Source organism: Myotis lucifugus, unplaced genomic scaffold (assembly GCF_000147115.1).
Source record: "Myotis lucifugus unplaced genomic scaffold, Myoluc2.0 scaffold_878, whole genome shotgun sequence".
NCBI lineage: Eukaryota > Metazoa > Chordata > Mammalia > Chiroptera > Vespertilionidae > Myotis > Myotis lucifugus.
The window spans coordinates 77,810-93,408 of NW_005871926.1; the positions used below are offsets into that span (position 1 = coordinate 77,810).

The 15,599-nt window shown below is 56.2% G+C and overlaps 1 protein-coding gene across 1 annotated transcript in view; it reads right to left on the reverse strand.

Annotated features, from left to right (window-relative positions):
- Nucleotides 1-2,969: 2,969 nt before the first annotated feature.
- IMPDH1 (inosine monophosphate dehydrogenase 1) overlaps nt 2,970-15,599 on the reverse strand; it is a 16,670-nt gene continuing 4,040 nt past the window's right edge. The window contains exons 2-14 of the mRNA XM_014448600.2: nt 12,702-12,750; nt 10,209-10,310; nt 10,003-10,077; nt 9,531-9,737; nt 9,309-9,396; nt 8,279-8,478; nt 7,560-7,650; nt 7,236-7,331; nt 5,760-5,903; nt 5,529-5,673; nt 5,103-5,246; nt 4,865-4,948; nt 2,970-3,728 (exon numbers count right to left, since the gene is read on the reverse strand). Coding sequence (XP_014304086.1) covers nt 3,707-3,728; nt 4,865-4,948; nt 5,103-5,246; nt 5,529-5,673; nt 5,760-5,903; nt 7,236-7,331; nt 7,560-7,650; nt 8,279-8,478; nt 9,309-9,396; nt 9,531-9,737; nt 10,003-10,077; nt 10,209-10,310; nt 12,702-12,750 — 1,447 coding nt within the window. The 3' untranslated portion in view covers nt 2,970-3,706. The remainder of the gene's footprint in view (nt 3,729-4,864; nt 4,949-5,102; nt 5,247-5,528; nt 5,674-5,759; nt 5,904-7,235; nt 7,332-7,559; nt 7,651-8,278; nt 8,479-9,308; nt 9,397-9,530; nt 9,738-10,002; nt 10,078-10,208; nt 10,311-12,701; nt 12,751-15,599) is intronic.

The window sequence follows — 15,599 nt, forward strand, 5'->3', positions numbered from 1 at the left end:
AAAGTTCGGGGCTGGAGTGAAGTGATGTTTCTCCTGTGTCTGTCCTCCCAGCGTGCAACAGCCTGGCCTTCTCCCATCACCACCCACCTGTTCTGCAAGCCCGCCCTCTCAGGATCCCAAGCTGCTCCTTCTGCTCCTGCAAGCCAAGTACCTGTAGCTCTACCTGGCCGGTGGCTCTGACATGCTGGCATGGAGAGCTGGCGTGGAGAATGAACTGAGCCACTGCTGGGGCAGGCTGCCGGGTGCTGGAGTTGCTGTAGCCGAGGGCACTGGCTAGCCGCCTGCTGGTGCTGCACGCCCTCCCCCTGGGTGGCTGCACTTTTGCGTAGATGTCACTGCTCACGAGCCAGGAGCTGGGCGTGGCCTGGCACCTGCAGAGCCACATCTTCAACATCCTGGTGATGGGCAATCTGAACGGCTCAGTGCTGGGTGAGGGTGACAGGGGTGAGAGTGAGCGGGCACCTGGGCCACACAAGCCAGGCTGAAGTCCAGGTGGACACATTCTACTCACCATGGGGTCTGTGATCTGCATCTGTCCCAAATGTGGCTCTGGACTGCCTCTGAATGTCCACCTGATGTGCCCTCCTTACCCTTTGTTCCACCGGGCCTCCCCCACTACAGCTGAATTTACAGCCCAGAATGAGGGTGTTGTCTGGGTCCAGCCTGGCATGTATTCATCTCCAGCAGCTATTCTCTGGGGAAGGGGAGGCCAAACAGGACACGATGAGACTGAGCACCTATGACCTTCCATACATTCTCTCCCATCATCCCCACAATGCACCATGAGGGAGGGCTGTGTCATCTGAAATTCATTTCTTAGGGCACACGCTTTGGAAAGAGTCTCATGTCGCTGGAGGTTCAAATGTTCTCTAAAAGAGTGATACTCAAACTTTGGTATGTATCAGAGTCACCGGAGGCCGAGGGACAATTGCGAGGCCCAGACCCCACCCTGCTCCAGGGGGCCTGGGCCTCTGGGTTTGTTTGGGCTCTCCAAGGGAATCGGACACACCGAAGTCTGAGGATCACTATGTTTAAACTTCCTCTGGGAAGGCCGAATGAATGCTAACATACCTCAAGTTACTGGACGGCTATCAATGCAAGGCAAGCCATTCTATTGGCTGGCTCTAACTGGCCAATTAGGTCTAGTTCAAAAGAATTCTCTCTTTGAATCGCTCGCATCCCTGATGCTGAGTGACATGGCATTTCTCTAAAAACCCTTAGATCTCTTCCATCTCAGCTGTTGGTCAAGCTGCTTCCTGCACGGTTTTGGTAACCAACGTGCAAGGCAAACCATGAAACATGGCATCACTTTGGTCCACCCCCTCTTATCTTTTCCTATCCCCTGGTCTCCAGGCATCCTTCTCCCACCCGGCTGGGTCAGGTTGGGCTCTAGAAGCTCACGGAGGCCACAGACTCCAGGGCACAAGCCTCTGAGGACTCAATGACCCAGTCACTCTGCAACAACTCCTGGAACAGTGGTTGAACCAGCTCTGACCCCACCCAGCAGTCCTGCCATCCAGCCTTTTCCTTCTCATCCCTGATGATGCCACAAAGCTGGAAAGTGCCACAGTGAAAGGCTGGCCCCAGACCAAGTGGCCCTTTCAGGAAGGGCCTGAAGGAGGGCAGGTACGGGCATGGCATGCCAAGTATGGCCGGGAGGCCGCTGTGGTAGGCAGTCAGACATGAGCAGAGCAAGGATGATGGGCCAGGTAGAGAAGGTCACCAGGGCAGAAAGACCTGGGTGCCTCCCAAAGGACACCTGTAGGGTGGGACCTCATCCCCAGGGTGACTTTCCTCCCCTAGCATATCGCTGGTCTTGCGGTTTGGACCCCCTGACCTTTCCTCCATAGAGGCCTCAGTGGTATTTCAGCTCCAGGCCCAGAAAAGCAGCAAAACCAGACAAGCAGTGCCATGGCTGACGTCAGGACTGCCGCATTGATGGATGACCCCAGGACGCAGTGGGAGCACGCCAGCGCATTTTCCTTCCCTCTCCCCTCCTCCCAGGCTCATTATCATCACTTTCCTCACTCCCAAGCTCCAAGGGCCCTTCCTTTGCTCTATAACTTGTTCCCTAAGCCCATTTCTTCTATGAATTACTCTTCTACCTCTATATTTTATAAATGAATGGTCTCTTAGAGTTTGGGTCTTGGCTCTGAATTCTTTCCTAGCCAGAACTCAAGTACCGAGGTTGCTGAGCCAGGTCTGGTCTGATCCTACGGGTCTAACACCTGGTGCCGTTCCTGCCATTCCTGCTGCCTACAACACAGCCATGGGAATGCTTCCGGGTCCTCACTAGGAACAAGGGCCTTCTGCACCCTCTGCTCATGCCCAGCACAAGAGTATCCCAGGCCACCTTCCTTGCTTCTGTCCTGAATGGTGTCTGTACCTTGGGAGGACAGTTGTGTGACCACTGCCCAATTGTAACAACAGAGTCAGAGGGAGACCATGTGACTGTCCCGGGACAGCCAGGGACGTTCAGCAGTCCATGTGTCGGACTGTCCCACCAGAAGGGGTTTGAGGCTGGGAGGTGGGTCATGAGCTGCACACGAACAGTGGGAGCTCACCCCCTCCACCTGGTCCCCACAGGTGTGCCTCCGCTGATGAGACCGAGGCCCTAGGCCTGGGGGTCAGGGCCACAGCCATGTTCTAATCCCACTTGTGCCAGGCTGAACCATTTGGCTTTACGAGGCTGTGATGGGTGCTTTCTGGCAGCCTCGGATGAGGTTCCCCTCTGCAATACTGCCTGCCTGCGCAAGCTGCTGGCCAGCTGGCAGCGGGTCTGGGAGGCCTCCCACTATGGCCCACCTGTACCACACCCCCTGGAGTAGTACCTCAGTGCCCTCAGCACCTTCCTGGGGAGGCTGGGCCTGCCCCCCCGAGCCTGGTTCTGATGGGACTCTGGGCTCCAGCTCACCATCAGGATGGGGGTCAACTGCTCAGTGGACAAGGGACAAAGACAGGACAGCAGAGACATTGTAATCTCTCGATTTATTCAGATTATTTCATATACAACATAACTGTGACGCAGAGTGTGCAAACTTAAAGCCTTCAACTGCAGCTGAGAGGAGAGGGCAGGCTTGGTCCACCTGGGGATGGTGGTGAGTCAAAAATGATCGGCTGCCTCCTCCCCAGGGCAGCGGAAGAGAGAGCGGCCTGAGGAGCAGGAGGCCTAGGGCCAGGGGAAGGGGGCAGAGACCTCCCTTTGGCCTAGGTTAGGAGCCCAGAAGTACCCCACGGCTGAGAGGGCAGTAGCCCAGGAAGGAGCCAGAGGCAGGGCCAGGAGAGCACCATTTCTGGGGTGAGGGGTGGGGAGGAAGGAACCCTATAGGAGAAGCCAGGAGGGGCCACCTGCCCCAGGGGAGGGAGCCAGGCCGGAGCAGACTGCAGTGAGAAAACCTGAGGCAGGCGCAAGGCCTGAGAGCCCAGGTTGGTGGGCTCGGGGGGAGGGAGGGCTGAAGAAGGGGGAACCCGGTGGGGGCGCTCCCAGGGCAGCCAGGCCCCAGGAGCATCCTGACGTTGCAGGGGATGCCCAGCAGGGGCTCGCAGACCCTCCGAGCCTCCCCTGCTCTCTCCCTTGAAAGGAACTGGGCCCCATAGTGCAAATCTGTGGACCACTCAGTTATGGAGGGAGGCTGTGCCTAAAGGGGGACCCTGGGGCGTACCCTCTCTGCCACCTCGGCCTCCACCACAGCTTCCACCACCGTCCTCAGTACAGCCGCTTCTCGTAACTGTGGGGACAAGGCAGGAGGGGCACTGAAAGTGGGCATGTGGACCCTGCTCCCTTCCCAGATGCCCCTGCCTAGGCCCGGGGGTGCCAGGCAGCCCCCCAGATGAAAGAGAGGCAGTGAACTGCAGAAGCTCCCGCCTCTCAGCCATGGGGGCGGGGAGAGAGCAGGCCCCGTGCCTCTGTCCTCCCAGGCCCAGAGACAGCCATGCTCCTTCAGGCTACGGTCAGAGCTGAGCAGACTGTCCTCAGTGCTGGGGTGGAGCATCAGGAAGGCATGGCCCTGACCACACTGAACCTCTGCTGCCCACGTCTCCATCCCAACCCTTCACATCCAGTGGCCCAGGCCCCTTGTGGTCACTGGGTCCAGCCCAAGGCGGGCAGCCTCGGGCCTGTGGTCAGGGACATCGCACTGTACTACAGATTCTGCTGGAGGAGGGGCCACTGCTGGCTGCCCCCACCACGGTGTTAGTCCTAGGGTCCATGTCCCATGATTACACCCCAGGGCCGCCCCCAATGCAGTGCCCCCCTCCCACCCCAAGCCCAGGTCCCACCCAAAGTGCCCCTGCTCTACTCTACGCTTGCCCGGGCAGCGCAGTTACTTACACGGCAGAAAGGTATAGCTACGGGAGGATGGGGCAGAAAGAGACAGAGGTTAGATGCCCGCCTATGCCTGGGGGGACAGGCCCTCTCGACCAGGCGGGGCCACATGCCTGCTACTGCTGCTGCTGACTAGCACTGCCCCCACCCACGGTCGCCCCAGCGCTGGCCCTGGCAGCTGTCTCTCTGCTTCTCCCGCCAGAGGACTCATCCCTAGCCTATACCTGCCTGCCACCAGCAAAAGCCCAACACTGCCAGCTCCTGCCACCAGCCACCAAGCTTGTAATGAAGCAAGGGATGGGAGCCTAGGAGGAGCGGCCCAAGGAGAGGGGAGGGGCCTGTCTGCCTAAGGGCTCAAGGACAGGGCTCAAGGGTGGGTTGGGCCCTGTAGGAGAGGGTGATGGAGACATCCTGCAGCAATAACCATCCCTGGTGGAGATGGTCCATGGGGCCCCTGAAACCTCAGCTCAGCCTCTGAACCACGGTCCCACCTGCCCGACCCAGTGCCAGCAGCTGGGGCAAGGAGGCCACCGGACTTACGAGTGGAGGCCGTGGACACCACCCTCGATCTGAGCCGACATGGTCCGCTTCTCAAACTTGAGCTCTCCTGAGTACATCATGGACCTGCAGGCAGGTTGTTGGGGCAGGTCAGGGCACCAAGGGAAGAGGGGAGGGAGGAGGGAGAGGCAGGGAGAGGAAGGAAGCAGGGGTGGGGGAGCCAAGAGCCTCCCAGGTGCCACCCACCTTCCACCCCCTTGCCCCCAGTCACAGCACTCACCGCAGGACGGAGAGGCTCCGGGCACCAATATCCTGGCAGCCATGCTGGATCCCTGCTATGAGGTAGGGCACGAACTTCTGAATGGAGCCTTTGTCCTGGATGGAACCTGATACGCCCTGTGGGATCTTCACCTTATCCCCCTCACTGTATGGAGGGCAGGGAGACTAAGCCAGACAGCCCATGCCCATGGCTCAGGGGACCTCACCCCATCTCTCAAGGGCACCAACGGAAGAACCCCCACACCCTGGGCTAAAGCATAAGCAAGCATGGGTTCCGAGTCAGGAGGTCCGCTACTTGTGCCCTGTGACTCAGTTCCCAGAAATATAATACGGAGACTCGGTGCTATTCGGGAAGTCAAAGGCATGTGGGGACCCTTGAAGGGTTGCGGGCTGATGGGCCTGGGACCAGGGCTCAGGGGCAGGGCACCTGAAGTATCGTTTCTGGCTGCTGCTGCTCTTCTCCATGGCATCCAAGGAGCCCATGCCCCGGTACTTCTTGAGCCTCACCCCATCGGAGAAGAAGTACTCGCCAGGGGCCTCCGTGGTGGCGGCCAGCAGGGAGCCCATCATCACTGCGGTGGGGGGAGGGGCAGGGTCAGTGCCTCTAGCCCCGCTCCCAGCCCCTCACAGGCTGCCCAATCCCCAGCAGACCCCTCACCTGTGGATGCTCCCAGGGCCAGGGCCTTGACCACCTGCCCCACAGTCTGGATGCCACCGTCAGCTATGACCGGCACCCCAAAGCGCCGGGCGTACTCCGCCACCTTGTACACGGCGGTGCCCTGAGGCCGACCACAGGCCATCACTGTGGGAGGGGACGCAAGACAGAGATGTCAACAGCAACAGAGGGGCCAGAGACAGGCCGCTTCTCCCTGTGCCCTACCTCCACTCAGGAAAAGGGACGGGCCTCGATGTTTCTTCTGAGGGACAGACGGGTGGCAGCAAACAACACTAGGGTGGCTGTCACTCCAAAGACCCAGACCACCCCGTCCACGACAGCGCTATGGGGCATTCTGATAGGAGAGGGGTCCGTACTGGCCTTCGGAGTACTGCACCCCTACACTGGCGCACTCAGGCCTGGTGGCTCCCAGCCTCACCTCTCTCCATATACAAGTTCCCCTTCGAGGCTTCGTTTGCAAAGCCTGTTACTACGGTAATCATGACCTCCTTCGGGATGTTGCCTTGCACTTGTTTAAGGTTAACTGTCCAAGGTCCTTAAGTGTGAGGTTCCAAATGGGAATAAGGAACCAGCATGTATGTAGGGATGGATGCAAGGCCCGATAAGGCAGGGAAGAGGCCTTCTCCAGGGGGTCTTTTGTTTTATCCCTATTGCATCCCAAGTTTGAGACCAATGCCTGACACACAGGTACTCAATATTTGTTGAGTGACTGAACGGAAGGCCCACGTTTCATCGCAGTGGTTAGCTAAAGTGAAGGGTAGAAACCTAAAAGCAGAGGCTCTGAAGACCAGAAAGGGAGATGTTTTGAGCAGAAAACCCCAAACTGATCACTCAGTGTTCTAGGGAAATGACCCTCCCTAGAGGGGCCAGTCCATCCCCTCAGGCCAAGCAAGGACCCACCCGTCAGCCTCCAGGGAACACCCCTCAACCACAGGGGGACACATGGTCAGGGTCCCACTCCCCTCCTCTCCGTGTTTGGGTATCTACCCTGCAAAAGGGCTTTGTGACCGAGTGGAACCCCTCCCTCACTAGCAGCACACGGTGATAACGTATACTTCCTTAGACCTTTAAGGACATGCCGTCTCCCTGACTTAGGCATCGGCCTCGTCACGAAGCTAATCCAAACTGTGAGCAAGCCTCCCACAAGCACCAGCCAGAGAAGTAGTCACAACAGCCTCAGGCCTCTAGCTTGGGTCTCCTTGAGCAGAATCTGAGAAGCAGACTGGCACACACCTAAAGCTCTCAGTAACCTCATCTTACACCTGCCTCCCCCCAGGTCACTGAGCCAGGCAGGCCGAGTCTGAGCCTGGGTCACCCCCGAACCCACCATCCCAGGAAGGAGCCTGGCAGAGCAAGCCACTCGGCATGTATCCACGGGACAAGAGTGAGGCCCCAGGGCCTATGGGGGGCCAGTGGGGTGTTCTAAGTGGCAGTCACTCTTCTCCTACTGATACCCACCTTCTTGGGTGATGCAGATGGAGCCACAGCCCATGCCCACACGTAGCCCGTCCACACCGGCATCAATCAGATTCTTGGCCTGAGCTGCTGTCACCACTGGGGGAAGGTGGGGAGTGGCAGGGAAAGAGGAACAGTATGAGGATGGGATGCCCCCGCCCTGCCCTGGGACCCCAGTCCAGCCCCACCCCCACCTACAGTGACCAAAGCCCATTCATTCGGCCCCCAGGCTCCCATGTAGATATGCCATCACCTTGGGATGCGGAAGGACAGGAAATTACATGGTGAGGAGGCAAGGGCCAGGGGTGATGGGGGCTCTACACTCACCATTCCCCCCAATCAGCTGGAGGTGGGGGTACTTCTTCTTGATATAGTGCACCATGGCGATCTGATACTCAGAGTTCCCTTGGGATGAGTCCTGAGAGGAGGGGAAGGGGGCAGCTTAGGCTATGATGGCTGCGGATCCCCCCTGGGAGAGGGGGTTCTGAGTGGACAAACTCCTAAAATTGTACAAAAATGCTCTGAGAATTTTTTTTTTGTTAGTTTTTTTCTGGGAAGATACTTGACAGCTGATTCTCAAAAGAGCCTGCTTTCCTCCAAAAGCTAAGACCATTCATGTATAGTTTCAGAGCAGACAAAGCTCTTTCACACCCACTGATGGACTGTTCCTCACAGCAAGGCCGCCTGGGGCCTGTCCTGTTCCTACAACTCACTCACCAAGTGAAGAACTTAACCTCCTCTGCCTCCCTCTCTTCATCTGACAAGGGGTGTGGTAACTGTACCTCGGGGGGCTGTTGGGAAGGCTGAATGAGACCAGAGGTCTGAGAGCAGGGCCTGACAGGTGGGAGGTTCCCCATGAATGTGAGCTATAACCATCAGCTCAACGTGTGAGTCGCCCAGAGGCCCTCAGAGGGGCCCACAGTTGGCCTTAGCCGTCAGTACCGATGGCCCTCCTGCTTGTGGCTCCAGGCTTCATCAGAGGCGAACCTGGATCTCCCTAAGCCTCTACTGTACGGAACCCCGCTGCTCCCAGGGGGTGCCCGTACCAGCACTATGACATCGGCGCCCGCCTGGGTGAGCAGGTCCAAGCGGTATTTGTCGTCCTCACGGGTGCCCACAGCTGCCCCGCACAGCAGCTGCTTATGGGAATCCTTGGAGGCCAGAGGGTAGTCCCGGTTCTTCTTCAGGTCGGTGCGCGCAATGATGGCCACCAGCTCGTCGCGATCATTGACAATGGGCAGCTTCCCTGAGGAGGAATGCAGCGGTGAGATGAAGGAGCCGCCTCTGGAGTCCTCTTGGGAGTGGGGTGGACCACGCCAGAGATGCCACTGAAATACCCAAACCAGCCACTAGGTGACAGCACCCCCCAGGAAGCCCTCCTAGGGGCCTGGACCTCTTCCCCAGGAACAGGAAGCAAAGGAACCTTGAAGCCAAGTGGGCTCCTGGAGCACTTCCTGCCCTGGGGCCTGGCCAGGCTGGGGTGGGCAGCCCCTGAGCACTGGCAGCCTCTCACCTGCTGGGCCACAGGCCACAGTGGTCAAAAACTCCTAACCAGGGCACATAGGTGAGGCTGTCCTGCAGGAGAAACATGTGCCCTGTACAATTCCACCCCCAGAGAACAATCCAGTGTGGGCCAGGGAAGCACGTCCCAGTGTCTCCCACAGGGACCGAGTGAATATTATGTCAACAACCCCAATGTCAAATAGATTTAATTTCAGGGCTTCTCGGAGCCTTTAGTAAGCTAATGTACAATTTGTTATGCATTGATAGGGAATATAGAAAAGAGCATTTTTCTGACTTATAAGCCCACAGAGCCCTTTTTTTCATGATGAACATTTCTCAGGGCTACTTTTTTGGGGAAACCAATACCGTGAAGATGCTGAACAAGGGGCAGGCTTTCCTAAGCCAAGAAAAGGACCTCAGGACTCATGCTCCAGCCTGGGGTCATTCAAACCTTCCCCAAGGCCCCGTCTGCTCGCTGGGACAACCTGCACGGCGGTGAAGGAGCAGGGGGAGCCCGGGTACAGGAAGCCCGGCTGGGGGCGGGTCTTGAGTTTTCTGCCTGCTCCCCGTTACCTTTCTTGCTGCGCTGCAGGATCTCATTTGCCTCTTTCAGTGTCACACCTGCTGGAGCCACCACCAGCTCATTCCGCGGTGTCATCACCTGTGGGGCCAGGAACATTTGCCTGCAGGTTGGCAGGTGAGAGAGAAGGGAGCCAGACCTCCCTCTGGTCCCTGTCACCGACAGCTTGGGGTCCTCTCTCTGCCCCGGCCACGCGTTCCCTGCCCTACAGGTACCTCGCCGAGGAAGACGGTGTGGTCCTTCTCTGCAAGAAAGTCGATGTCTCGGGAGGTGACAATGCCCACCAGCTTGCTACCCATGGTGCCGGTCTCCGTGATGGGGATGCCAGAGAAGCCATGCCGAATCTTGGCCTCCAGCACGTCGCCCACGGTGTGCGAGGGGTTCAGCACCACAGGGTCCGTGATGAAGCCCTGCTCAAATTTCTGTGGGCAGTGACAGGGGAAAGGAAGCCTGAGGTGGTGTCCAGCCTGGTCACGGGGGGAAGGTGCCCTGGCCAGGGCCCTGAGTGAGGTGAGGGGCCAGTGGGAAATGAGGGCTGGGCCCTGTGGAGAAGGGCTGGACACTGTGGAGAAGGGCAGACAAGACCCCACAGCAATCAACTAGGGAATGCACCAGCCTGCGGGGCCGGCCAGGGAGTTGGGGGCCGCCAGGTGGCATTTTCTTCCCGGGGGTAGGCCTGGTACTTGCCTTCACCTTCCGCACCTCATTGGCCTGGAACTCTGGAGTGCAGTTGTGGTGAATGAAACCAATACCGCCCATCAGCTGGGGTGGGAGGGAAGCACGGTCAGAGCCAGGGGCCCACCCCTCCACACTCTGAAAACCCCACCCCTGACTCCAATTCCTCCTATTCCGTCCCCTCAACCCTGGACTCCCAACCCAGGTGCCCAACTCACAGCCATAGCGATGGCCATGTCAGCCTCTGTCACAGTGTCCATGGGGGAGGAGATCAGGGGCGTCTTCAGCGTGATCTTCCGAGTCAGAGCTGAAGTCAGGTCCTGAGGATGAAGGCACAGTCCAGGTGAAGAGTGTGATCATTCACTCAGCAAACACTCACAGAGCTCCTGCATGCACCCAGCACTGGGAAGGGCCTGGGGATATAGCAGTGAACAAGGCAGATGAGGCCCCTGCTGTCTCTCCCATGGTTTAAACTCCACTGGGAAGTAGAAGACAAGCACGCAACACATGCACAAAATCATTTCAGGCAGGATGAAGGCTCCAAAGAAAAGCAAGAGGAAAAGTGACCATGGGAAGAGGGGTGTGGTGGTCAGGAAAGCCTTTCTCAGGAGACGACAAGTAGCAGCCAGTCCCAGTCTGAGGGACTGTGGTTCCAGCCTCTGATTCCCAGTCTTCCTGAGATGCATTTAAGAAAGAAAAAGGCAGTGGAGTAGAGGGAAGCGAGAGAGGCAGGTGGCTTGAAAGCCAGGGACAGCTTAGATTCGGAGATGAAAAGCCACTGCCGCGGTCACAAGCAGAAGAGAGGCACCATTTGACTTATTTTAAAGAGGTCACTCGGGCTCCAATGTGGAGAATGGATTCTAAGTGACAAATCCTGCGGCAAGGGGACCGCTGACAGGTCCAGGCAGAGGATGTGAAGACGGGGAGCGGGGAGGCATGGGAAGGCGTCTTTCAGCATCCAGGAAAGTAGATGACTGAGGGACTGCAGCTCAAGGAAAGGTCAGGGCTGCGGGTACAGATCTGGGAGGTATCTGCCTATGAACGGTAGGCAGGGCCAGATCATGAGGTCTGAGCCAACAGCTATGGATCCTAGACCCCAAACGCTCAGACACAGACTTTGGTATATAGTTTCTGGAGATTCACAGGCCCCCGAAGTCCATCCATAGACCCTGGTTAAGAGCCCTGGACCCAGAGACTAGAGAACTCCTCTCCCATCACACCACCAAAGAGCCACAGCCTTCCCGACAGAGGCCACAGGACAGAGACCCTCGATGGCCGGGAGGGAGCTGTTCTGTCCCCCTCTCCCTAGAATCCTACCCAGGGTCTGGCACAAAGCCAGGTGCTTGGTAAACTTGGTTCAACTGAACAGCTGAGCCATGAAGGCTTCCTTATTGCTGTCGTAAGGCAAATATCCAGAATAGCTCCAATTTCCCCCTAAAAATCTGTCTGGGTCAGCACTGGCTACACAGGCTGGGCCAACACTTCCCCCGGGTCAAGCGAGCCAGGCACACTTAGGCCCTCTGGCCTTTCAAGAGAATCAGACCTCAGTAAATAACATTGCTAACAGCGACAAGAGGAATGTTTTTTAGTATGTATGAATTCACCTTAAAATAATCTAACTTTTGCCCTAGCTGGTTTGGCTCAGTGGATAGAGCGTCGGCCTGCAGACTGAGGGGTCCCAGGTTCGATTCCGGTCAAGGGCGCATGCCCGGGTTGTGGGCTTGGTCCCCGGTGGGGGGCGTGCAGGAGGCAGCCAATCAATGATTCTCTCTCTCATCGCTGATGTTTCTATCTCTCTCTCCCTCTCCCTTCTTCTCTGAACTTAATAAAAATATATATTTTTAAAAATAATCTAACTTTTAAAAAATATTTTTTAACTGATATCAGAGAGGAAAGGAGAGATAGAAATATCAATGATGAGAGAGAATCATTGACAGGCTGCCTCCGGCACGCCCCACACTGGGAATTGAGCCCGCAACCTGGGCACATGCCCTGACCGGGAATCAAACCATGACCTCTTTGTTCATAGGACGACACTCAACCACTGAGCCACGCCAGCCAAGCAAATAATCTAACTTTTCTGTCAAATGACTTACTTCTATCAGCACTACACCCCTAGATTCTGTGAGTTCATCATATGTTAATTAGGTAAAAGATATTGCTCATTCACTTGGCTTATAGCTGAGCCCTTCAGGCAAGCAAGGCACTGTGTTTCTTTGTATTTGTCAAAAATCTAACTTCTTTAAACCCTCTTGCCAATTCTTGTATATCTGGATCTGTGAACAAGTCTGTCCATGTCATTCAAAGTCTGCATAATTTTATTGGCTTCTATCATGTCCCTGCTCAGCATTTCAGACAAAAAACCAATCCTTCCAGTTTACAGTAAAAAGACAGCCACAAAAAAAAAAAAAAGACAGCCACATGCACGCCCACTCCCTTCCCTGTGAACCTCATGGCAGGCTCTGTCAGTGACAGAGAGCCCTCTGGCTCTGAGCCAGGCCCACCACTCAGGATACCGTGAATCCCTGCAGCTGCCTCTGCCACAATAAGCACAGCCCATTGCACTGTGTCAGCTTCTCTGGCAGCAATAAAGGCTACATCCACCACATTCCCAAGAAAAGTCTCTTCTCTTCCTGCCCCTGAGCAAGAAATCAGCCTCTTCCACCATATGCACAGCCTCTCTCCCCGGGGTCAGCAGAAGAGGTACTCACCACCTCATCAGCTATGAAGTCTATGAATCCTGGGAGAATCAGGAAGTCGCTATGGAGAGAGAAAAGTGAGTGTTACTGGATGAGAAGGGGTACTTAAAAGGGGCAGGGCCTGCCATGCCAGGGGAAGCAGCATGGGGTCCGGAGAGGGGCAGAGCCTGGAGCCCTCTGGTCCCTGCTGTCCCTTCAGGGCTGAACCCGTCTTGTGCCCCCCACTAGGATCTTGCTGATTTCAGCTCAGAGAGCTACAAACAAAGGCAGCGGAAGGTCTATGGACCTGGGGTGCCACCAAGGCAGTTGTTCAAAATGTCTGTTGCCTCTAGGGCTCAGAGTTCACCAAGGAACATAAAAGTTCCCATAATGCCACACAAGGCAGATACATGGCCGGCCCTCGAAAGCGTCTCTATTTTAATAGAGGGAGACGACAGGGAATGAACCCGAGAACAACTTATTTATTTATTTTAAATTTTTATTGATTTCAGAGAGGAAGGGAGAGGGAGAGAGAGATAGAAAGATCAACGATGAGAGAGAATCATTGACCGGCTGCCTCCTGTATGCCCCACACTGGGGATCAAGCCTGCATGTGCCCGGTCCGGGAATTGAACCGTGACCTCCTGGTTCATAGGTCGACGCTTAACCACTGAGCCACGCCGGCTGGGCCTGAGGACAATTTATAAGTGCAGCATGATATGAACACCACACGGCACAGGACAAGCTGCACACAGCCAAGTGACAGGGCTGCTCAGTCACACAGGTTTCAGAACAGCTCGAGGGACCCCAGGGGGCTGAGCAGGAGCAGGGCATGTTCTGACAAAGTAGGCATTGCTGCCTGCCCAGTTGGACTGAAGCAACCAACAGGCATGGCCTGAGATGGGAAAGGGGAGGAAGGGGCCTTCCGGTTAGGACCAGAACCCTGGGGCCCCAGCCAAAGCATGGCAGCTGTAAAACACTAGACTGGGCCGTGGTCACAGCAAACCCAGAAGGGAGTACAGGCCTGCACAAGTATGGCAAAGCCCAGTACACAGCCCAGGGGCCCCGATGGCTCAGTCCCCCACACTTCAGGAACACTCCCAACTTGACTAAGAAAAGCAGCTGGCACCTGAGCACAGGAAGGAAAAGCAACAGGGTGAATGGGAGGGGTGGGGTCTTTAACCTCCCAAGGCCAAGAGCAACTCAGAGCAATATCCCCAGGGAGTTTCCTTGGCAGACTCCAGTGAAAAATATATCAAAGGGATACTCTCTCCCCCCTCATCAAAGACTGCCAAAGAGCCCTAGCCGGTTTGGCTCAGTGGATAGAGCGTCGGCCTGAGGTCTGAAGGGTCCTGGGTTCAATTCCGGTCAAGGGCACATGCCTGGGTTGCGGGCTCGATCCCCAGTAGGGGGCGTGCAGGAGACAGCCCTTCAATGAGTTTCTCTCATCATGTTTCTATCACTCTCCACTTCCCTTCCTCTCTGAAATCAATAAATATTTTAAGAATTTTAAAAAATATTAAAAAGACTGCCAAAGGAAGAGAATCTTAACTGCCTCTGACCCATGGCAGCCCTTCTTGCTGAATAGCAAAGAGGCTCTGTGGCTCACGTTCAGGCTGGAGAAGAAATGCAAGAGTCGGGGCCCCTCGACATGTCCTAGGTATCTATGCACCCCTCACCTGGCCCACATCCCAGCTATGGGCAGGCAGGAGACACCTGGTGTCTAGGGAAACTGCCTGCCCAGCAGAAGCGCTTACAGGCAAGGGCAGGGACTGGCAGGAGACTGGGCAGGGGTGCTCGTGGCTGGCCAGCAGCCCCACTCCGCCTCAGCCCCCAGCTTCTGATGCTCCTTCCTGGCATGGACACAGTCCTGCAGCCAGAAGGAGAGCTAGTGCCAGGCCTGCAGCCCGCAGGACAACTGGCCCAGGGCCCACAGAAAAGCAAACTAAAGCCAGAGGCAGAGAGAAAAAGGTCTTGATCTCCTCCAAAATCCCATGTGGGGTGGCCTTGGGGGTGGCAGTCACACAATACTCATTCCCAGGGGGGCACTAGTGCTAACCTGTGGGCCGACAGAGGCGCAGTGTAAAGAGGACTGGACGATGGGAACAGGGAGACAGACATCCCCACGGTCCAGCTGGGCCTCTCCTGGGGGCAACACCCGAGCAGCTGTCATAGTTGGGCTGCAGGCCCTCTCTGCCTTCCCAGTGACGCTACGAGTGAGTGAGAGGAGGTCCTGCGCCAAGGTCTGGGCAAAGTCTCCATAACTCCTACATCTCAGGTCCCCACACACCCCAAGGCCCCTTCAAGCAGCCAATATGCCCATGCGAGGGGGAGGGGCAAGGCCGGACCCGGATCTACCCAGAAACGGGGCATGGCACCTAGGGCCGCGAGGTCGCTGTGCCACGTCCATCTGCACTCGGCAGTGGCCGCCTTCCTTCCCTTGCTCAGCCCCCCGCCCCCCCCTCCCCGCCCGATCGATAATGCTTAATACCATAAACAAGCTTGGGATTCTACTTCTAAAATTCAAAGACTTCTGACATCCGCTATGCTTGATTTCTTACAGACTTTATTGCCGTTTGTTTCCACTTATCGATAACAACATCTAGTTCTTCTCATTCCACTTCAAAAGTTTACCTGGATAACTCATCTTGATATGCCTCTTCTTCTACCTGAACATATACTGCTTAGCAAATGATGATAGCCAAGTCCCTTATATTATCCTTTTTTCTGGAATGAATAAAGAGTCAACTTCAGCCCTCTATCTTTGTTGTTACCCTACTTAGACAATATGCACTGAATTCAATGACACTACAAGGATACCGGAACCGTAGGCAGGAATACTATGGTGGTAGCTCGCCCTCCCTCACAGCCATAAATGAGTTTACCTACTATTATGTCGATTTTATCATTTGTCACTCCTACACAAGCACT